This window comes from Rhipicephalus microplus, chromosome 1, assembly GCF_043290135.1.
Source record: "Rhipicephalus microplus isolate Deutch F79 chromosome 1, USDA_Rmic, whole genome shotgun sequence".
Lineage (NCBI taxonomy): Eukaryota > Metazoa > Arthropoda > Arachnida > Ixodida > Ixodidae > Rhipicephalus > Rhipicephalus microplus.
In genome coordinates, this window is record NC_134700.1 from 289,258,041 (window position 1) to 289,280,801 (window position 22,761).

Consider the following 22,761-nt stretch of genomic DNA (forward strand, 5'->3'; position numbering starts at 1 on the left):
CTTGACGAGAGACGTTCACAGGAAGCAATGTCGGGTCGCAGGAGGTGCGGTCAGGTTGCGCTTCTGCGTCATCAGATTACCGCCATGCCACAGGAAACGATAAATATCTAGCGGTAGATCCTCTACAGCCAAACTGTTCATGAGGTGTACACAAGCTTGCATTCGCAAAAGACCTGGAAAGCGATTCTCGCGAAGCATGTGGCTCAATATTGTGGCATGCTCAGTGGCTGCATCCAATCCACGTACAAGTTTTTGTAAAATGCACAGAAAAACATAGTTATAATTTGCTGTTCAAAACCACCTGTTCCTGCTTTTTTTTTTCTAGGTCAATCCATGATTTATTAATATTCACAGAACACATTCACGACCTAAAAATATTAACAATGGAAACTATTGCCCCCTGCTCGCTCGATGTCGCACTTACTCAGTTTACGTCATTTTTAACAATTTTTGCACTTTGTAAATCCGTTCTCACAAAAATAATGCAATATGTTTTTACAGATTAAATTAGAGCATGCACTTAGGTTTATTTCAGAAAAGTTGAAAGAAAATTGAAGGTGGCTCTTTTTTTTATGGTCTTCAAAATGAAGTTTCAGAGACATGTCCTCAGTTAAATGTTTCTGCTTAACGTTTGACAACACTCTCAGCAATAACGTGCAGCAAATTTGTTAACCAAACATGTAACAATGCTCTCGAAACTTTTGGGAAGTCTGACATTCATATGTGCGGAGGAAAAACCTAAATTTCAGCAATATTGAGCTGTGTACCACAATATCGCAATTTTTTTGCTTGAAATAACAGCGCCAAAACTTCGAAGTAATGACAGTTAAAAAAATATTTTCTTAGTATGTGGCCTAAAATTTTCAGACCTACAGCTATAACATTTTTTGCGGGATCTCATCAAAATCCAATGTCCGCGAAATTCGAAAGCAGCGGTTGCAGCTCAGTGGACACTTTTGAATTTTTGTTTTTTTAAGAGGGTAAATTTTTTTTCGCGAAACCAAAAGTGATTTTCTGGTCCTGGGAAATCGGAAAACAAAATATGTTTTTGCTGGCAAAATTAAAGGAGGCCCGCGGACATGCACCGACGTTCTTATCTGAACACAGCCAGCTTCTCTTAATATGTCAAGAACCCACTAAAATTTGTCAGTAAATGTATGGCCCGAACTGTCACCATGCGGCCATGTCATTTATGACAGCTACATACCTGCGAGCTTCAGTGAAGGATTTCGCACAGAAGAGAGGAGGATGTTTTGTGGCTTCAGGTCCATGTGAGCAATATTGTGTTGATGAAGAACCCGCAATGCCTTTGCTGTAAAGTCGAACACAGGCATTTAGCGGCAAACAATTCATACTGCACGTTATTTGTGTACAGCTTACCAAGCTGCTGAAGAAACTTGCGAACTATTGACTCTCGAAGTCGTTTGTTGACCCGTATGAAGCGATGCAAATCGCCGCCGGCGCAGTACTCCATAATTAGGTAAATAAACTGCTGATTCCACTGCAGATACAAGTACACGGCACAGATTTAATGTTTAGTACTACACCACCATCGATTATTACACCACGCATACGCTGTTACCTGGAAGTCTATAAGTTCCACAATGTGCTCGTTCTTTATTTTTTTCAGTATAGCTATTTCCGTGAGCAAATTCTCGGTTGCTGTCTTCGTGAGAGAGCTTTTGGAGATGCATTTTATAGCAACGACTCGCCGTGCACCTGTCTGAAACATGCAAGCAGGTCGACATTAGAAGGAAGGATAAAGTTACGCTCAAATGTACGATTCGAAATGCGAGAGTGTTCACCTTGTGGTACGCTTTGAAGACGGTCGCATACGTTCCTTGTCCAAGTTTCTCAGTAAAAATATAATCAGGAAGCTTGTGCTCATACAGCTGAGCCATGAGATCGAAACTCAGGTTATGCTGAAGATAGACAGGCAGTTTGTAGCCTCACCAACGTACTTTATTTGTTCAACTTCGAAACTGAAGGTTTGAGTAAAAACATGGCGCTGCCCATGCGTTTGCCGCAGAGTTTACGGTTGTGCCTGCTTCGAGACACTTCTTTGACGACCCTTGGGTCGCGACGCCGCCCAACATCGTTCCTCAGAACAGCGTTTAGCAGACACTACGCTGCCAGAAAAGTGCTAAAGCCGCCCCCGGGAATCGCGGAACCCAGCACGGACGAAAGACCGTACATCAATGTAGGTACCATTGGTCATATCGACCATGGTAAAACGACGCTTACTTCGGCTATAACTCGTGCTTTACATGATGAGGGGCTCGCATCCTTCATTAAGTACGACGAAATCGACCGTGCTCCCGAGGAGAAGTTGCGAGGGATCACAATCAATGCGACGCACGTACAGTACAGTACGCGCGCGTATCACTACGCTCACACAGACTGCCCGGGGCACGCCGATTTCATCAAAAACATGATCTGCGGCACTAGTCAGATGGATGGAGCCGTTGTCGTGGTTGCCGCCGACGATGGCTGCATGCCGCAAACTCGGGAACACCTCTTTGTCTGCAAGCAACTGGGCGTGAAAAAAATAGTAGGGTTTGTCAACAAGGCAGACATCGTGGACCGTGACATGCTCGAGCTCGTGGAACTCGAACTCCGCGACCTCTTTGAAGAGTACAAGTTCGAGGATTCCGCCTCGTCGCCCGTGGTGAAGGGATCGGCTCTGAAGGCCATGGAAGGTGACGAATCGGAGTACGGACTTCCATCCGTGCGCAAGCTCCTCTCCGAAATGGACAGTTACTTCAAACCGCCCATGCGCGACGTGACGGGCCCCCTGCTCATGCCTTTAGAGAACGCCATCAGCGTGCGCGGAAGAGGCACCGTAGTCGTGGGAACAGTGTTGAGAGGAACCATGAGCAAGAACCAACAAGTCGAACTCGTTGGCTTCGACGAAACTCTGCACACAGTGGTCACAGAAATACAGCGTTTCAACAAGCCCATTGACATCTGCCAAGCGGGCGACCACGTAGGTTGCCTTCTCCGTGGTGTCAAGGCTCAAGAAGTTCAACGTGGAATGACCCTGGTTTCTCCAGGAACAGCGACCTTGGGAAACCGCTTTGCAGCGCAGCTCTACCTGTTGTCAAAGAAGGAAGGTGGCAGGTCAAAGCCCATATCAAAGAAGTACATTATGCCTATGTACTGTGGTACCTGGACGATGCCTTGTCGGGTGGATGTGGCTAGAGACAGTATGCTCATGCCGGGGGAGTTTGCCGAAGTGGAGCTTACGTTGCCGAGGAAGATGCTTATGGTTCCAGGCCAGAGCTTTTCAATCCGTGAGGAGAAGCATACTGTTGCAACCGGTATCATAAGCAGGATCCTTCCGAGTGTTATAGCCACTACAGCTCAGGTTGGCAAGATAGACCTTGGTAACATAGAAGCACAGAAGGCTTCGTAAAACTGTTAAAGGTGCCATCACCAGTGTTAAACATTAGAAAAATAATGAATAGTGTAGCATACAAAATGTTTGTCATCCTCACTCTGTTCATTGCATCATTATGAATCAGTTGAACACTTATTGTTACAGCCAGTTGTGGCACAGAATATTGTAACTGAGAGGAAATAAAAAACTAAGTACTACTCTCCTTATTATTGTATAAAAGTCCTGCAATTTACAGCCAACTTTATGGCATTGCATTGCATTACTGTGCTAGAATGCTTCTTGTAACTTCTGTGAGTGATTCTTAAGAGCGAAAGGAAGAAAAAAGTGAGCCCCGTAACTGTCTGCTTCAGTGAGCAACACCTCAACAGTAGCTCACAAGGGATGGGGGTGAGGAGGGATAAAAAGGGTAGGAGGAAAGGTATAGAAAAGAGGAAGAGCCGAGAGGTGGTAAGCCAGAAGAAGCGACAAGAAACTGAGGGGATAGGAGAGATAGGAAAGATGGAAGCACGGTTACTGGAGTCCGAGGACGGGGCACACTTGCGAGAGCTCTTGTCGGCGTCGGTAGATGGCGCAGAGCAAGTCCAGTCGGTCAGAGCTACATTGTCGTCGAAGGTCGGCGGCGGCAGGAGGTGACGTAGGGCGAGCCCAGTCGGCCAGAGCTACGCTGACGCCGGAGATCGCAAGCGCGCGCGCGCACATCCGGTCGGCACGGAATCTAGCAAGCGACTCCCTTTTGTAACTTCTGTTAATGATTGGAATACAAAGCTATAGGTATTCTTCAGCACATAACTGTTGAAAACAGCAGGATTGATAAGAACAGATGCACACATAAATATTGGCCCACAAATGGTGTTTTTTTTTGAGTTCACAAAAATCAATGCACAAGGAAAATGCGAAAATATAGAAGACTGTACCACGGCCGCTGGATAAAAAACAAAAATTATTTTTTTAATCCAGCGGCCATGATAGTACATATCACACAACCAACGGCTTCCTAGTTCGTTGGGCATAATATAAGACATGAGAAGTGCCAGCCATCAACCAACACAACATATCACTGAATAGCTTGAGGCACTACTAATTTTAACTGCTCCACTAGGGCATAAATTGTATATTTAAAGCTTATGTCAGTCTTTGTTCAGTAGCTTTTTATGTAATTTTTCTCATTTACCCATTGTTTCTATTCTATGGTTTGTTAGCCACTGTTTGTGAAATAAGATTTCTAGTAAGGAGTTGCAGCACAGTCTTGTATCTTTTTTCACAGTTCTACTTCTAGCCCTACTGGCTTCATTAAATCATTGAAAATCTACTCTTTTTATTTAAGTGCAATAAAATTCATTCAGAATGGTTCAGCATATACCTGGTGAGTGCATTTTCTGGATTTTGCAGCATTTGGATGGAAAAGGCAGGAAAAATGGAGCTTTCACTTGACTATATACTAATAAGTTACCTGAAACATTTTTTTTTCTAAGTAACTCAATGAAGCTGCAAGTTAGCTCATAAGAACTCTGATATTGTATTGAGTAGCCCAACGAGCTGTTCATTTTTCGCCCAGTCAATACCAGCTGAGGTAATAACTTGCAACAAGGTGTTGTTGAGGACTTTCAGCTTGTGTTGCTCATCTTGCAGCTTTCTTTTCCTAGGAGAAAAAAGAAAACAGATTCAGAAGCCATTGCATGAGTGGAAATTTCGGGGTTGATGGTTTCATCATATCCTAATTACAAATATGCAAGGCTGTGAATGTTGGAAAAATAGAACACAACATGGAAAAGGAGTTGGACATAAGTTTAGGAGCATTAAATACAGGCATGGATCAATACTTTTGTAGCTTATAGGTACTCTAGGTAAAATTAAAGAAAGGTGGAATTTTGCAGGTGATAAACTTCAAATAGAAAGACAACCACTAGTTTAGTATCACAATGAGGGAGCGGGTGTCAATAGAACAAAAGAAATATTAGAGGATGTGATCAAATTTAGAAAAAATGACAAAAGATGGCTATGATAAAAGCAATGCAAGGGAAGTTGAACATCTCCGCAATATGTGTCTCAAACATAACAAGACACTGAGCCATGCTCTTTAACTGGGGCTGTAGAAAATGGTGCATTTTCTGTACCTTGTCCCTTATTCCATCAAGAGATTACTGTCCCCGATAAGAATCTCTTCAGGTCAAGCTTAACTGGGAATTTTTGAAAGCACACACCAATTATCATCATCATCATCAGCCTGACTACGTCCACTGCAGGACAAAGGCCTCTCCCATGTTCCGCCAGTCAACTCGGTCCTGTGTTTGCTGCTGCCAATTTATACCCGCAAACATCTTGATCTCACCTGCCCACCTAACCTTCTGTCTCCCCCTAACCCGCTTGCCTTCTCTGGGAATCCAGTTAGTTACCCTTAATGACCAGCGGTTATGCTGTCTACGCGCTACATGCCTGGCCCATGTCTATTTCCTCTTTTTGATTTCAACTATGATATCCTTAACCCCCGTTTGTTCCCTAATCCACTCTGCTCTTTTCTTGTCTCTTAACGTTACACCTACCATTTTTCTTTCCATTGCTCGCTGCGTCGTCCTCAATTTAAGCTGAACCCTCTTTGTAAGTCTCCAGGTTTCTGCTCCGTAGCTAAGTACCGGCAAGATACAGCTGTTATATACCTTTCTCTTGGGGGATAGTGGCAATTTACCTGTCATAATTTGACAGTGCTTGCCAAATGTGCTACACCCCATTCTTATTCTTCTAGTTACTTCAATCTCGTGGTTCGGCTCCGCGGTTATGACCTGCCCTAAGTAGACATAGTCTTTTACAACTTGAAGTGCACTATTACCTATCTCAAAGCACTGCTCTCTTCCGAGGTTGTTGTACAATACTTTCGTTTTCTGCAGATTAATTTTAAGACCCACCTTTTTGCTCGCCTTGTCTAACTTTGTAATCATGAGTTTCAATTCGTCCCCTGAGTTACTCAGCAATGCAATGTCATCGGCGAAGCGCTGGTTACTATGGTGCTCTGCATCAACTCTTATCCCTAACTGTTCCCATTCTAGGCCTCTGAAAACATCCTGTAAGCACGCAGTAATAGCATTGGGGAGATTATATCCCCCTGCCTTACACCCTTCTTGATTGGTATTCTGTTGCTTTCGTTATGAAGCAATATGGTAGCAGTCGATTCCTTGTAGATTTCTTCCAGGATGTTTATAAATAAAGTTCATCGACGCCTTGATTACGCAGTGTCTGCATGACTGCTGGTATTTATACTGAATCAAACGCCTTCTCATAATCTATGAAGGCTATGTATAGTGGTTGGCTATATTCTGAGCATTTCCCTATTTGTACATACCTCAAACTTGCGCCTTTGCACCATGACATTCTAAGCTTTCATAGTGTTGCCTCTCAGTGGTTCTGTTCTGTCATGCAATGTTTTCTGCGTCAAGGGTAGCTCGGCTACTATATTTATCTAAGCCATACAGCAATAAATGAAACATAGTAAAACACATGAATAAAACAATGACAATTAAACAAATAAAAATAACATTGCAATGACAACTGAATGATATTTACATGTCAGAGAGTTCATCTATTCAAACACGAAGGCACTACAAATGTGTGGCTTTTGTTTTAAGTGGGCCAGATTCATTAATCCAGTGTTGTGTCAACCAAAACGTAACCAAAACAACTAACATGGCCACATCAAATATAGTTCAATTGTGTCCTAGGTGCTTTGCCATTTTGCTTTCATTCCACAATTATTATTCTTTGGGCACATTTGTACATACTGAAGGACAGGATGTTGTAGTGCAAAGCTCAAAAAAAGAAAGAGGCCGACTTTTCTACTTATGCCTGCCTCTTAGCACTTCTTTTCAGGTTTTGTGCTACTCTATAATGTCTCCTTTTTGCTTCAGGATGGTATATTTGAAATGGAAGATGACTGAAATGATGATATTTGGCACCAATCTAGATTATTTCGTGAAAAACAAGAAGTGCTTTGAAACAGTGCATCATAAAACCAGCTAAGATGTAATGAAGAAAAATCTGAAGCATTTCTGAAGGTCCCAAGAGATTCCAAGGTAAAAAAAAAACACTGCCAGGAGCCTAGAAAGGTGAACCTGTTGCCTGAAAGGGCTACTCGCTCTGCATACCTTGCCGTTACATCCATGCAACAAAGGACGGCACTGACAATAGCATGGGGATGGTGTTAATTTTGTTGCAAAATATTGCTATATTAATCATTCATTTAGTCTTTTTTTGCATGGCCAATTCCAGCTGAAATGAAATCTTCCAATCTATAAGAGCCAAACCCAAATTCTAATCCTGAATACAGGTGACAGTGAGATATATAGATTTTACTGACAATATAGACGCTAGGTATTTTGGTAACAAGAGAATACCGGCAAATAATTGTTGGAGGATGCTTAACCACACATTGCCAGAAGCAAAGAACAGCATTTCCCTGTTTCACTGAAATTGTACCTGGCTCTTTTAGAAAGAAAAAAAAAACACCGCAGGTGTTCTTCACATACTATATCGACTATAGATCTAAACACACACCTTCAGTCAAGTTCAACTCATATTGTGCAGCCATAAATATGCCACTTCATGAATAACTATACGGGGCAATTTTGAATGGTGGCCTGTATGAAAGGGATAATTAAAAACCACATGATTATAGCACGAAGCCCCAAGGAAATCAATCTGGATTAGCAAAAGAAAAGCTTCTTATTTGATGACGATATTTGTCTTGGTGAATGTCTTTCCAGGGAGGCCCACTTTACCAGCTGATATAATGGGACGCTTACAATTGGCACAGAGAGGACGAATCAGTCAGCAACACAAAGCACGTGCACAAAGACTATCAAAGAACTCATTTCCGATATTTGCATTTTGTTGCAGAGCACTGAAACAAAATTCAGGCTGCATCTGTTGCAGTGCAAAAACTTACTCTTTCAGTGAGGACTTGCCTGCTCGATCTTGCTGTTTGTTAGATAAAAACTTGTTACATGAAAACTTCTTATCAATACAGCCTGAAAAAAATTTAACATCACTTTAATCAAAATGCCCAATATTACATTAAAAAGAAACAAAGTTGGCAAAAGTGGATATAAAAAAAAATGAAATTTTTAATCTAAAAGATGGACCATGAATTTGTGCAAATGTGCTTTACTGATGTAGGAATTATGCACAAAGCAACGTACTAACCAGAGGTGGCATTCTCGGACATCCGCTTTCAGTTGTATTTTCAGTTTCATATGAGTAATGCAACCCTGAATATGTGTATACGGCACATGCAGTCTTGACAACCAATTTTTGAAAAATACGCTACATAACAATTAAAATTACTTTGGTTCACCCTGCACAATTTTTTTATTATGCTTCATTTCACCCTAAATTTAGAATAAGTGCAGTGTAACAAGAACAAGATACATACTTCACTGTATGACATACATATGTGTCATCATCATCATCATCAGCCTGACTACGTCCACTGCAGGACAAAGGCCTCTCTCATGTTCCACCAGTTAACTCGGTCCTGTGCTTGCTGCTGCCAATTTATACCCGCAAACTTCTTAATCTCATCTGCCCACCTAACCTTCTGTCTCCCCTTAACCCGCTTGCCTTCTCTGCGAATCCAGTCAGTTACCCTTAATGACCAGCGGTTATTCTGTCTACACGCAGATGTGTAGTGGCACTGAAGTCGGAAGCTATAATGTGCACATCAACTTGAACTTCAGTTTCAAAAAGAGACTAAGGAACATGAAAGACAGCAGATGGAAAGAGAAAGTGTTCTAGTACATCCGCATGGGAAGATCATTGACTTCCAAACTAGGCGGCTCATTAGCAAGTATACGGCTGCAATCAATATGGTTACAAGGACCATTAAATGAAACATCTGAGAAGTGGAAAAGATGTATTGAATGGCAATGATGAAAAAACAACTGGCTCCGAGTAAGTACCGAAAGGGTAGAGACGCTATAACCAAGGATACATTTCAGGATAACTCATGTGAAGCCCTTTGCAAGCAAGGTTACTTTGCCATAGAATGTTTAGTTATAAGCTGAGATTAAGTAAATAAGAGAAATGCACATGTGAAGGTAAGTTAAGGAAAAGAAGAAGGGTGTTTTATTTGAATGTGAGAATATCCTCCTGGCTGTATGTAGGCATTTGCCTAAGATGACTCAAAACAGAAAGCTATTTTATTTTTCTTCTCAGTCGATCTTGTTGAGCCCTCAAAAGATTTCTGGACATTGCGTAATGTCGCACTGCCTCCAAGATCGGAGCTACTGCAAGCTTTGCGCACCTCTCCGGGATCAGCCCAGTTGCGACCGTGTGACGATGTCATTAGATGATGTCATCATTTGATGTCACATTATGCGATTTCGCATTAATACCACTGTAACTTCAGTATGACATGACCAATTCTGGCAATATGTGACCTCATGGTGACGTCATGCGGTAACAAACTATACGTACTCCTTATATTTTAAATCGTTTGCAGGTGTGTTTGATCAGGCCCTTAAATTAAGGCTTTCACCTAAAGGGACATTAAAGAGCAAAACAATTTTTCACGTATTAGTAAAGTACAATTTCACAATCCCAAAAACACCCCTATTATTGCAACATGACACTTAGTAAGCGAGAAAACATATCAAAAGAAAATACTGGTAAAGACGCCACCTTGAGATTACCCCTCCAAACATTGTGATGTCATGAATTTTGAAGGCGTCTGCTGGGCCATATGTAGCTTATAATGGATAAAAATGACGTATATTGCCATCTGTGGGTGCCATAGACCTAGCATACAAAGTCTCACAAAATTTCATTGAGCCATGTCACGCAAATACCAAAAGTAGATTTTGAAATTTCTGGCATCACGCGCGGAGATTTTGGTACGAAATTCAAAAATGGAGCTTCAACCTAGATTTTCTCCGCAAATAATGAGCATATTATATTGAAACATACGGCAGTGCAGTTTGTCAATCTAAACCGAGTCCTTGTTTCTCCTTAGTGTCCTTTAACTGGAAACAACTGCCACTCTAAAATTCAAAAGCTCCTCGACCCATTGAACAAATGAGAGATACCGGAGAAGGAAAAAACCAGTGTTGCGAAATGGGCGCCTCAGTTCTATTCCAATTCCATTCACAGGAATCAGAATTTGCCGTAATTCCATTCCCTTTAGTTCCTCAGAATGAAAAAATTGGCCCATTCCCACTCCGGGAATGGCACAGCCATTTGATTCCATTCCTTCAATTCTTCAATGTAGAAAATGCATCTTGATAGTTTTATTGAGTTAAGAATGAACGACCCCATAATGATAGTATCATGAGATGCATTAAAAAGGTCGAGGGGTAGTAGCTTTCAGGCATATCTCGAGTAGTAAAACCACCCTACCAATTCCTACTGGAGCAATTTTACCGCCACATATAGTATAATAACAAAACGCTCTAGATCTGCTGGTATTAGATGGAGCAGTGCACCGCTGCTCTGGGCACCTTGGGCCTTTGCATCCAATATGGAACACAGGGCCGCACTACTCATCGGCACTCATGCTTGTCAAGTACGCCGCGCTAGCATGGATGGGGTGAGGAGAACTTTGTGTTCGCGTGTGCGCAGGTATGCAATGTCTGTTTTGTTGGAAGGGTTATTTATGTGTGTCAAGTACTGAAGTGCTCGTATGATAATGATCAGGCCTTGCATAAAGTATGCAACTGTTGCATACTTTTCTTCTTCTTTTGGCACGACACACTTGGGACATAAGCTAGTAGTGGGTAGTCGGCTGAGGAGAAAGAAGGAGTTGGAACAATGGCAGAGATGCATTAATAAACTGGGCTGTGTTTTCGGAACCACGTTTCAGAGTGCTATATTTATTGGTGACCCGGACATGATGCGATGAATGCGGAACTTGTTCTCGACTTGAATGAACCATAAGGAGGGATCAGCAAACCACAGCTGTGGTAGCGTGATGGTAGTAGTACCTCCAACAACACCCGAAGAGGGTACATGGCCGGGTGCAGTGGCAGCGGTACCAAGGCTGAGGCTGTCGAGATGCTCACACTGCTCCATGGAAGGTCGCGTTCGTAGTCCGGGTCACCAATAAATATAGCACTCTGAAACGCGGTTCCGAAAATACAGCTGGGTTTATTAATGCATCTCCGCCATTGTTCCAACTCCTTCTTCTTTCTCCTCAGCCGACTACCCACTACTAGCTTATGTCCCAAGTTTGTCGTGCCAGGAGAAGAAAAGTATGCCACACAACCCTTTCGTGTGGTATCAATGAGAATTAACGTGCGAGGATGATTTATTTCTCTCTACAGTATCTGTTGCAATAATGCGTTTGTTTATACGCCAACTTATGCCACAGTTTCTCGTTTACAAATTGGGAGATTGTTCACACTTTTACAGCATGCATACCCTTGGCTTTGGCTAACTAAAGGTCGAGCTAAAGAAAGCATTTTGGCCTTCGACTTCAATAGAGCATCTATTCATGCCTACATGACTTATTTGAGCATGATATATACTACTAGCTATTAAAGGTGTAGAAAAATAGTCTTTGATGTCCTGTTTGCTTGGCGGTGAGAACACAGATATGTGACGAGTCGTAGGAACCAAGCGAAGTTACAAAAAAAAACAGATAACAATAATAATCAAATGATTCCACCCTGGAGTACTGGGAGTGCAGGATGACCAGCTCTCAGCTCGAGATTAAGGAATGTTTGATCGCCTAGGCTTGATCTCCCAAATGCCTGATCTTCCGCACGTGTTCGGCAATTGGTCACTAGTTCTTTGGTCACCAGGCTTTTGTCATAAAAGGTGCTTAAGCTTCCTCGAGATTTCTACATGCTGCAATAAAGGTCGCGAGCAGTACAAAGTGCAAAAATGACTTTATTTTATTTTTATTCATCGAAATTTTGCAACTGAATGTTGGAGCTAAATGAGCGATTCGCCATTTAGTCTTAAAACCAAATTGTGACTGGACGGATCAGGATCATTTTACGCCAACTGTCCCGACCTTGGCGCTCGACTATTTCCGATTTACCTGAAAAAAATTCAAAACTCTCTACCTAAAGCCATAAGCGCTTCCCCGAAACATTTTTTTCGAAAAAAATTTTCACGTACCGTAAGCCTCATTTGCAATTTTTTGGAAAGCTCGAAACCATAGCTCACAAAACACGTTGCGAAAAAGTTTGTTCTTTTTAAATTAGGTCAAGACAAATTTTTGCCTTTAGAACGATGGTTTTACTTAAAATATGTTTTATGAGCTTTCAAGCTTTCGTGTATTTTTTATGTGACCTCAAATATGGAGAATCTGGTTCATATTGGGGATTTTTTCATACAAAAACAAAATTAGGGGAAATGGGATAGTTGACATTAGCATGTTAACAGAATGTTGTACCAAAAACCAAAAATAGTTTCAGTTGTATACAGTGCAAAATAAATTGTGCAAGTGGCAACAAAGTCGCAGAAGTATTCATTTTGGCACACCTTCGGCTGTTAATTCAACCACGAGGCGGTCCTACTAAAACATGCGCAATAGCATAGTTAGTAGCAACCTTCATCGCCTACTCACTCAGAAAGCTTTATCAAATTATTTTTGTTTAAAGCGAGAAAACTATTTTTGAATTTGTGTGTTACCGCTCTCGGGGTGTGGACGTCTTTATATAGCCGTAAAACTGTGTCCTAGCAGTAATTAAAAGCTTCACGGACGTGGGGGGTCATCTGGACAACGTAATCTGCTTTGTCTGTGCCTATTTAAATTATTTGCAAGGTAGTTATACGTCTAGTTAACGAGAAATGCGGGACCTATTAGACAGCATTCAGCCACGTGACGCCGTTCACTGACAGCCAGCACATAGTATATACACATTTACGCAGCACTGGGAAGTTGTACAGATGTGTGCAACACAACGCTACTTATATGATAACATTTAGAAATAGGAAGATTACGATGAAGCAAAGGATCAATCGAAGGGAAAAAAAAAAGATGTGCTGCTTGGCAGCTAAGTTGCAGTTATGCACCAACATATGGTCAGTGGTGCCAAATGGTCAATTACATACAAATATATTTGTCCTAACTGTGACTTGTCAGTGATGCAAAACATGTTTATTTTATGAAGAAGAGCACTACCAATTAGGAAGAGCAGTACGATTAAGAAAATGGTCTATCTAGAAATAAAATTTTAAAAATGCTTTGCATCGCAGACAAGTCGCCGTTAGAACCGACATAATCATGCATAATTGACCATTTGACACCATTGACCTTATGTTGGTGCATCACTGAAACTTAGCTGCCAAGCAACATATCGTTTTTTAACTGCGAAAGCTGTTACAAGATCAGAACACGGGTCACGCGTGGCGCCATTGTAGGGTAACAAGTAGTAACACTCGCCACACACTGCCAAATAGCATTTCGAAGTATTTACATTAAACGATGTATATACGTAAAACAATCTTAAAAATGATTTCATTAGAACATCAAACTCCTTATGTTAGTTTAAAAGGGCCCTGCAATACTTTTTGAAGATGGTCAGAAAATGCTGCCAACTGACAATCAAGGCCGCTGTAAACAAATGATTCAAATATTACAACACTGCACGTGGCAAAAAATTCAGAACTATTTTTCAAAGCAGGTTAAGTTGCTTGGTCTTCTTTCGACAAATTACACCATCGACGTGCCTGACTGCATCAACGGAGGGAAGGTACGCCCATTTTCGATTCAATGATCGCGAGAACATGGTCAAGGTCACGATATGCACTGGCTTGTTGGCCCGTTGTCAGCCCTCCTCCGCCCCCTGCTCAGTGTTGCTTCCAGCACACTTGAAGAGGCAAAGTAATTAAAACATCCAATGAATCCCACTAACGCAACTTGTACTAGCCAGATTTAAGAGAATATTTGTGGCACTTGATACATCAGGAAACTGTGATAGTGAGGTCCCCCTATGATTACTTGGAAAAGTGTTGCATGGCCCCTTCAACTTTAAAGGGGTCCTGCACCACTTTCGAGCATGGACTGCCGATCGGTAGTCGAGGCTCTCGAGAACACTCGAACCAATTATTATAGCGCAGCAAGTGGCCTGGACTTTATAATAAATTTTCAAAATCGACTAAAAATCACTTTCTTTCCTGTCGACAGATGACACTACAGGCTCAAAAATCACTGCATCACAGGCCTAGTATCAGCCATAGGTTGATTTGATCATGGCGCGCTCAATACTGGAGCCACCAGGGAAGGCCACGACTTGTCTTGTGTACCCATGTGATCACACTGAAAAGCCACACATTCGAAGGAAAAAAAACAATAACAAAAGATAGAAAGTGCTAAAAACCACGAGGTGCATGTGAAATATTTTTTTGCCGCGTGCGATTCCTTCCTGTCTAGCTTCAAGCACTTTCGTCGGGACGAGAAAGGAGAGAATGCCATTACAGCGTGCGATGAACCTTTGTATCGCTGCTCGTACTGGACGGATTCTAAAAGTTTTTCGCGGCGCTGAATTCACAATGCAATAAGCTCCTTCAGTAAATACATTCCACAGCTACTTGGAAAAGTGTTGCAGGGTCCCTAGAAGAGCAACTAAGTGCACGAGACATACAAAAGCTCTCACTGACATTAATTCTACATTTAATAGGCTCGGCCAAGAGTGCATATCTCCAGCAAGTATTGAGGTGTTATTGCCATAGTTTGTCACATATTTAGCGTGAATAAAGCTTTATAAACGAAAACAGAAAAAAATGGGGGGAACACTTACTGTGGTAAACACTCTTCAAATTCGATATGGTCGCATTGGCTTTGTCAAGCTCCTGAGATGACAAGAAATGTGTACAACACTTTAGCTCACCATGAACTAATACAAGGCTCGCAATTAACTCAAACATGTACATAAGCAGCAATGCACATACCTGCCTTTTCTTTATGATCTCTTCGCATATTCGCTGATTCTCAGCACAGAGACCCAAGAGCTCACTGTTATCGAGGAATACACGCAATAGGTGTGGTTCTCATTCAACACCCACAACAAATCAACATTTCAAAGCAAGATGCAGTGGTGCTGATCTCATGCAACTTACCTGTCCTCCTCTTTCAATAGCTTCACCTGTTCGTCAGCTAGTTGGAGGCTGAAAACAGAAAACATATCAGGAGCTCAATCAACAAGTCACACAGTATAAATTGACTCACATTTTTTATAATTGCTTCCTTTTTTCTCTAAGCCCATCTTTACCAACGAACCAGCTTGACACGGTTATTCTGCGTGTAGAAAAAAATTGTTGGTACCTGTTTGCGGCATGGTGCTACCAGGGGCGGCGCCAGGATGTTTTTACTGGGGGGGCAACCACGAAAAGTGAGTTCCTCCGGGGGGGCAAGCAAGCTCTGCTCCTACTAGGTTTTCAATATATGCTTCCGGGCACTTAGGTGGGCATAGGGGGGGCAGGCGAGAATTTTGGGGGGGCTCCAGCCCACCCTTGCCCCCCCCTGGTGCCGCCCCTGGGTGCTACGTATGCAATTAATAAATATTTCGCTTCTCAGTAGGTGATAAATTCATCCTGTACCAAGTTTGAACTCAAGACCACCATGAAATCCTACAGTGGAATTTCATTGCTATGATTCTGCAAAATAATTTTCTTGGTCCAATATATTTTTATTTATACTTACAGACAACATACCTTAGAAATAATGCATCTATATGCGTTTCTCACGATCAAACTTTTCGGTCAAGCTCCAAAATTGGACCTTGACCAATATATTTAGAAATCCTATATTTCTTTTTCAGTATACTACATCAAACTGTGTCCCAACGTGCAGTGATCTGCAGGTTGCAGAGCCACTTCGCCCAAGGCAGCGTTGGTTTTGTGGCGAAAAGATCTTTGCCAGGTGATGTTTACAGTGTGAAATGAATAAAGTGCCGTACAAATTGATTAGGCACTTACACGTTTCTCAAAAAAGTGAGTTGCTGACAAAATATACGTTTTCCTCCTTTCGTTTATCCTTATTCAGCTAATCCAAATTTTGCATAATACATTTTATTTTCAGGTTACCGCGCAAGGCGCATCAATGAGATTTTGCTGTATACTCGATTAAAACTTAAAAAAAAAAAGTCGGCTCTGCCCACGAGAATCGTGGTGCACCAGCTCTAGCTGGTTTCTGCTCAAACCTTACGTATTTATTCTCGGCCAACATGAATCGAATGAGTTGAAGGATAACTATAGCTACCTAAAATACCACGTTTGGCTGAGGAATGGTGTTATGATTTCTGACAAAAGTTAGCAGAAAGTTCAGGTTTCCGACTTAAATTAGTGACACAGGTGTGTGCTTGTATGGGAAGTTGAACTGCCTAAATCATACGAGAAGCACTTATTGTTGTGAAAATAAATAATCATGATTAGATGGGGCATTTATGCAAGTTCTCCTGGGGATGGCCAGCAAGGGCCCACAGTGGCACTGATATTTTCTGTTAGGTTACCAGCCAGCAAGAGGCTAGCAGACTGCAGCATGAGGGTGAATTAACTGACTTGAAGTAAGGGGACACTGAATGAGGGAAAATCAATTCTGGCCACAAGGTGAAGAAAGGCGAATTTCTTTCCTTTGTAAACCTACATTCCCTTTGATACTGAACTTATTCGTATTATTACATATAGAGTAATCAAACAGGCTTTCAAAGAAATTTGCAGCCACTAGCACAAAAAGAAAGCTCCCATTCACACGCTTAGCAGCTTCCTTACCTTTGCAGCAGCAGCAAGTCTGCAGTGAAGTTGTTGACACTTGCAGCATGCTCTTCAAACAGTGCGGGCTCCCTATCATAATAAGAGTAAATGATAAGGCTCAATGGCGTTCACATCATAAGCACAATTATTATACAGTTTTCGTAAGAAGGAAACACTCTACATGCCTTTCAACTGCATCCGGGGCCAATCTTCTTGCTGAGAAGGAAAAACGTAATGATCCTTCAATATGCTTTCAAGCCTTCCAAACCAAATCTCTAAATGTGAAATCAACGTTCTCAAACAACTCATCATTCCTCATGAGAATCGGGAGAGCGTATCTTGATCGTACACCTGTCATCATTTTCCCTGGAGCTTCTTGATCTCGGCAGAGCTTGGCATATCTATGTGAACACAACGTTACATTGTGCAGCCCCGGCGGCTGTCACGAAAAACTGCCTTACAAAACGAGTTCTCTCAATCGCATGCCTCGACACCCTTCATTACAAGCTTGTGTTTGTAAGTAGCTTTCTACAGGACGCGCGATTCGCGGTAATTCATTAGAATTGGGGCAAGCGAGGGGCTCGATTTTTTTTAACTAATAACAAGACCCGTGTTTTTAGTAGATTCGTTTATCACATTGCTTTGTACAATCAATTGTCACCGGCGAGACGAAACGAACAGAACAGTAATCCTTCATTTCATTTAGAGCTAATGTGTAACTAGTGACTTCGTTTTCGCTACCTTAACCGAAACAAAACGGTAATTCAAAGTGATGACAGGCTACAGGGGAGACGGTCAAGCACCCAAAATAAACGCCAGTGCTTCATGCAGAATAAAAGGTTCTTGCCTTGATTATCAGTCTTGAGGCGTAGTACCAACTCCTCCAAGGTCCTTATGTAGTCGTAGATTGGAAAAAGGGGTTCATCATCAACCTGCTCGCGCGATGATCCGTAGCTGCTTGACCTGTGCCAGGGTATATGGAGTGCATGATTCAATGATGCGCGATGGCTTACGACATGCTCGTGACGCACCCACTCATGAAGTTTTGTGCGGCGTGGATGTGGGTGGCAGATATACGGAAGAAAAACTCAAATTCAACCCGAGTCGGAGGACTTGGAACGGATTAATCAGGGCCTGAACCAGAGAAAGTCTCGGCACTAAACACCGGCGGGCTTGAGTTTGAATTCACGCCTGCGCGGAAGCCGTTCTAGAGAGAAGAACTAAAAGTCTAAAGCACCAAAACGTTTCAGTTTCGGTTTCACTTTTCACGTTACTTTTCTGCTAACACTGCTGTGTTTAGCTAGTAATAAACATGTGATTTAGAGCCCCTGAAAAAAAATTATGAACTTCAGTGCTACCTGGCCAAACACAGCCAGAGACTACTGCGCTGCGCGGCGCACGAGCCACTCCCACACAAAAACGGCAGCTGCACCACACAGAAGTGACGTCATGCATTTTGCGGTTAGCGCTTTGTTTGAATAGTCGGGAGTGTCTAGCGGTACGTCTAGACGTAACGGTAAAAGCCGTTAAACTTACGTCCAAACGTAAAAAAAAAACAAAAAATGGTAGTTAGGTCCAGCGTGACAACAATACAAAACCGGCTTGTTTGCCACCCCACACTGATTGGCAATAACAACGCCTCCTCTAAACAATGCCTGGGGAATGGCTCGCGCTCCCAACGGAGTTGGCCTGCCTTCAGTTTTGAGCAAGCGCCGCGCGGTGGCGCTCGCGAGCAAGACTATTCTAATCTAATTTTTAATCAAGCAATATTAGAAATTAAGCAACGTGGAATAGGTAGGCTTGCCTTAGGAGCTCACGGGAATACACCAAATCAGAGAGTACAAGGTGATGGGATGGACATCATTTGAGGGCAGGGAAACTAGCAGCAAGATAAAATTTTGAGAAGCGATTGAGAGAAATGGGGGAGGAGCGTTGGGCTAGGAAGGTTTTCAGCTACTTGTACATGAAGAATGTCGATACGAAATGGAGGAACCGAACCAGGAAATCTACTGGTAAGTACTTAGAAAACAGCAGGTGGCCAAACCAAAAAGAAGGTTAAGAAGAAAGTGAAGGAAACGGAGACTGACATGTGGAGGATGGGCATGATTAAGAAGTCCGCACTAGAGATCTATCGAACTTTTAAGCAGGAAATTGCCAAGGAAAGGATCTATGATAATACTCGGGGTAGTTCTCTACTGCTTGAGGCCAGGACGGGAGTACTGCAAACCAAGACATATCGGGCCAAGTACGAAGGGGTAGACACAGTATGCAGTGCGTGTGGAGAGGAAGAAGAAACTGCCGAACACTTGATAATGTTCTGTAAAGGGCTTCACCCTATAGTTCAGGATGATGGCGCAGAGTTTTTCAAAGCACTGGGGTTTGGGGACCGGGATGGGCAAAACAGACTTTAAGCGGGTAAACTTAACTAGAAGAAGGTTATCTGATTGGTGGCTAAAGTCAAGGCACGAGTGAAAATTAAACTCTTCACTGCAAAGTACGAATCCTCAAACTCACATTTTAAAGAAAAAAATAATTTTTGATTCATTAAGTATTACGGCTTAGTGGCGCTAGCCACCGCCCGATCTAAAGGGTACAGCCATACCCATCCATCCACCTATTATCACAGCAGCGGGCGGTACCAGTACTACCAGGCTGCAGCTAGACGTTTTTCATCTCATAGGGGCGCGTCAGTCGAGAGTTGTTCGAGACCTGCAATTGTGCACCACTGTTTCGGAGGCTATGCAAAGTGAAGCGTTGTTGCACCGTCCGCCACAGGTGACGCTAGCGACCGAGAACATTCTAAAATGAAAGAGGGAAAGGGTGTGGCAGCCGTTCTTCTTATCATGCAGCAGGCATCTTTTAGATTCGCTCGCAGGATTCCAAGCTGGACGGTTGTGCCCTCGCGATCTCCGACGCCAGCGTAGCTCCCGCCGACTGGTTCGCCCTCCGCGGTCTCCTGACGCCGTGCAGCTCTCGCATTGTGGCGCCCCGCCCTAGGACTGCTTCGACCGGATCCCCACTTTCCTATCTCCTTCTTTTTTCCGTCGCTTGCCTGTCTACTTCTTCGTCTATTTTTCTTCTATTCTTTTTATCCCTCCTTCCCCCCACCCCTATAAGGCACTGCGCCGTGTCGCCTGAAGGCAGACAGAAATAAGGTGCCTTTTTCCTCTTCCTTCTAACCACTACCACCATCTTCTAGAGGAGGCGTTGGCAATAAAGAAAAAAAAGGCAGCTGTCGCGAAGTTGGTTAGAGCGACATATCAAGAACTGGTGAGGTCGGTGGTTAAAGTCCGCTTGCAGTCATTGTTGCTTTTTTTTTCTGTTCACGCATGCATTGTTTTAACATTTGCGCCTCCTCATCAGCCTGACTTGCTGCTGCTGGTGGTGGTCCCGTCCACAGGCCCTTTGATATTGGATCTTTAATGACTATTGCAGGATTGAATATGTTTATTATGATAAAGTGTTTTGTGAACTACAGCTCTTATTCGGGCGAGACGCAAAAAGACAAAAAAAAAAAACTCGTATGCAGCTTGCTGCATTGGTTTCTTCGGCACAGGTTCAGGAATGTTGATTTCCACGGTTTATCAAAGTTTTCATGACAGAAAGGTGCACTGCAACGTAGTCTCGGGCTACTTTTTTTAATGACGCTCAGTGTACCATCACCTGACGAGGTAATCGGCAGGCCGCTTCTTCTAAAACACTGTGATGTAGTAGCTTAAAAAAATTCGAGCATAGCAGACGACAGTGCCACATCACCTGGAAGATGAGAAGAATGAAGAGGCATTGCAGCGCGCCCATTGAAAAAGGAAGAGGAGACGCTCGCGGAGAACGAAGCTGTTCGGACGCCGGCAAGACGACGCAAGGGAGCCTAGGGCGAACCCGCAACTACGCGCGAGGTTCGAAAGGCCGGGTTCCTGTCCTCGAGCCATTGACGTCCTCGGGGCACGGCGTGTCGGCGTGGCCAAGCACGAGTTCTCGGTGAGTGGTCCTGTGGACATCTCCGGTACGGCGAGTGCCCTCGAAAGACCGGAGCTGCTGACCACGTCCACCGAGCCGACGTCGCTGACAGTGTGCGTCTACTGCTAGACCTGTTGATGCCCTCGACAGTGGTATGCTGACCTGGCACCCAAGCGACGACAGCGTCCAAGCACGCAACGGGTCCCACTTCAAGGCACCGGGCTACGGCACAGACTGTGAGACTGTTTACTCTTTTCTTTTGTGTGTGAACTGCGTACGTGTACGACTTAAAGTACTGTATGTGCAATAGTTTTTTGGTTCGTCCAATATAACTCCCTTTTGTTTTCCTCGCTGTATCCATCTTCCTCGCGTCACACGCTTTGCTATGTGACGAACTTAACCACGACAACACTGACGTGCCACCGCAATGTTCTAGACGATCAGCACTTCATAAACGATGCCCAAGGGCAAGTGCCGACGGCGTTAGCCCATCTAACTACCAAACAGCTTGTCTGTCTTGCTGAATAGCATGCACGGCCTATGACAGCACGGGAGCATTTACGTAGCAACGGATGAGAACGGCCGTACGTGTTCGCACTTGACAAAAAAGCCGGCATTGCAGCAGCTCTGGCCTTCGCAGATCACAGGCTTCGTAAGAACACTACAATAAAGTTGTTTCCATCCATCGTATGAACACTTCGCCGACGCACTGGGGTTTCATGCATGTGCGTTCGGTCAGTCACACGTGAACTGTGCGAAAGCATTTATTTCATCGTCGACCTTGCCACTCGCGACAAGCAAAACTCGGCAGCAAGAACACTTTCACCTTTGACAGCACCACGCTTGACATTGCAATCTAGAAAATGCAGTACGTCCAACAACTATAATCCACACTTCATACTGCGAAACTTTATTGCACACACACACTCAGATGAAGCTGCGGCGCGGTGGACGGCCGCGCTAGCTCCAATTACCAGGTTCAACTAAGCATCCAGCAATCACATGAAGCAGCGACGACACTCCAGTCCACCTTGGGGGTGGCTTAGGCCATAGCCACGATTTCATCAGTTTTCACCACCTACACGCATCGCAGGCAGCTACCATCTTGCAGTGGTTACCTTTCGCAGCCGCAGCGCCCATGGCGCCTCCTGTATTTAAATTACTTGTAATATGTGTTTAAATAACAAACCTAGATTTATTGACTCGTTAAACACCTGCTTAGTAAAATTTTTGTAGGTTTAACGCATTATATACGAATAATATGCACATTTAACTAGCTTTAGGTATTAATTTTAAAAAGACGTCACTTTCGTGCGGTGCAGAAGCCACTTCTTTGTGGGGCTGGCTTCTGCGCCGCGCGGTGCAGAAGCAGTTCTATACAGAAGGCACTGGCAGGAGACGTTGCCTTTCACTTTTTGATGATGATGATGATAATCTTTGATGCTCTGGCGCACACCCACAAAGGGGGATTGGCCAAGAACCGGGAGACAGGATCTTAACTAAAAGGCTTATGGTTTTTCAAACACAACGTAGTTTTGGGCTGAAAAAAAAATATATAGAAAAAAAAAAGCCAAAAATCGAAAAAGGAGTATATCTGAGCAGGGAGCGATGCAGGCTATCAGATGCGATTTGAGACAACGGTAATGGAGGGTGTAAAATGATTATATGTATATATATATATATATATATATATATATATATATATATATATATATATATAT

The 22,761-nt window shown here is 43.2% G+C and overlaps 3 protein-coding genes and 1 pseudogene across 3 annotated transcripts in view; 2 read left to right on the top strand and 2 right to left on the bottom strand.

Moving 5' to 3' along the window:
• LOC119159390 (serine/threonine-protein kinase ULK3) overlaps positions 1-1,936 on the bottom strand; it is a 37,846-nt gene extending 35,910 nt beyond the window's left edge. Inside the window, exons 1-4 of the mRNA XM_037412133.2 lie at positions 1,806-1,936; positions 1,583-1,723; positions 1,381-1,501; positions 1,208-1,312 (exon numbers count right to left, since the gene is read on the bottom strand). Coding sequence (XP_037268030.1) covers positions 1,208-1,312; positions 1,381-1,501; positions 1,583-1,723; positions 1,806-1,901 — 463 coding nt within the window. The 5' untranslated portion in view covers positions 1,902-1,936. The remainder of the gene's footprint in view (positions 1-1,207; positions 1,313-1,380; positions 1,502-1,582; positions 1,724-1,805) is intronic.
• Positions 1,874-3,606, top strand: LOC119159389 (elongation factor Tu). Its single transcript, XM_037412132.2, has one exon. It carries the CDS (start codon positions 2,003-2,005, stop codon positions 3,413-3,415), a length of 1,413 nt encoding a protein of 470 aa, XP_037268029.2. The 5' UTR covers positions 1,874-2,002; the 3' UTR covers positions 3,416-3,606.
• Positions 3,607-4,233: 627 nt separating this feature from the next.
• Positions 4,234-22,761, bottom strand: part of Phm (Peptidylglycine-alpha-hydroxylating monooxygenase) — an 80,080-nt gene continuing 61,552 nt past the window's right edge. Inside the window, exons 10-17 of the mRNA XM_075865108.1 lie at positions 17,931-18,046; positions 17,269-17,299; positions 17,102-17,173; positions 15,452-15,499; positions 15,284-15,347; positions 15,133-15,184; positions 8,334-8,415; positions 4,234-5,039 (exon numbers count right to left, since the gene is read on the bottom strand). Of these exons, the coding sequence (XP_075721223.1) occupies positions 4,898-5,039; positions 8,334-8,415; positions 15,133-15,184; positions 15,284-15,347; positions 15,452-15,499; positions 17,102-17,173; positions 17,269-17,299; positions 17,931-18,046 (607 nt within the window). The 3' untranslated portion in view covers positions 4,234-4,897. The remainder of the gene's footprint in view (positions 5,040-8,333; positions 8,416-15,132; positions 15,185-15,283; positions 15,348-15,451; positions 15,500-17,101; positions 17,174-17,268; positions 17,300-17,930; positions 18,047-22,761) is intronic.
• The window catches only part of LOC142761736 (mortality factor 4-like protein 1), a 32,685-nt pseudogene continuing 28,977 nt past the window's right edge, over positions 19,054-22,761 (top strand).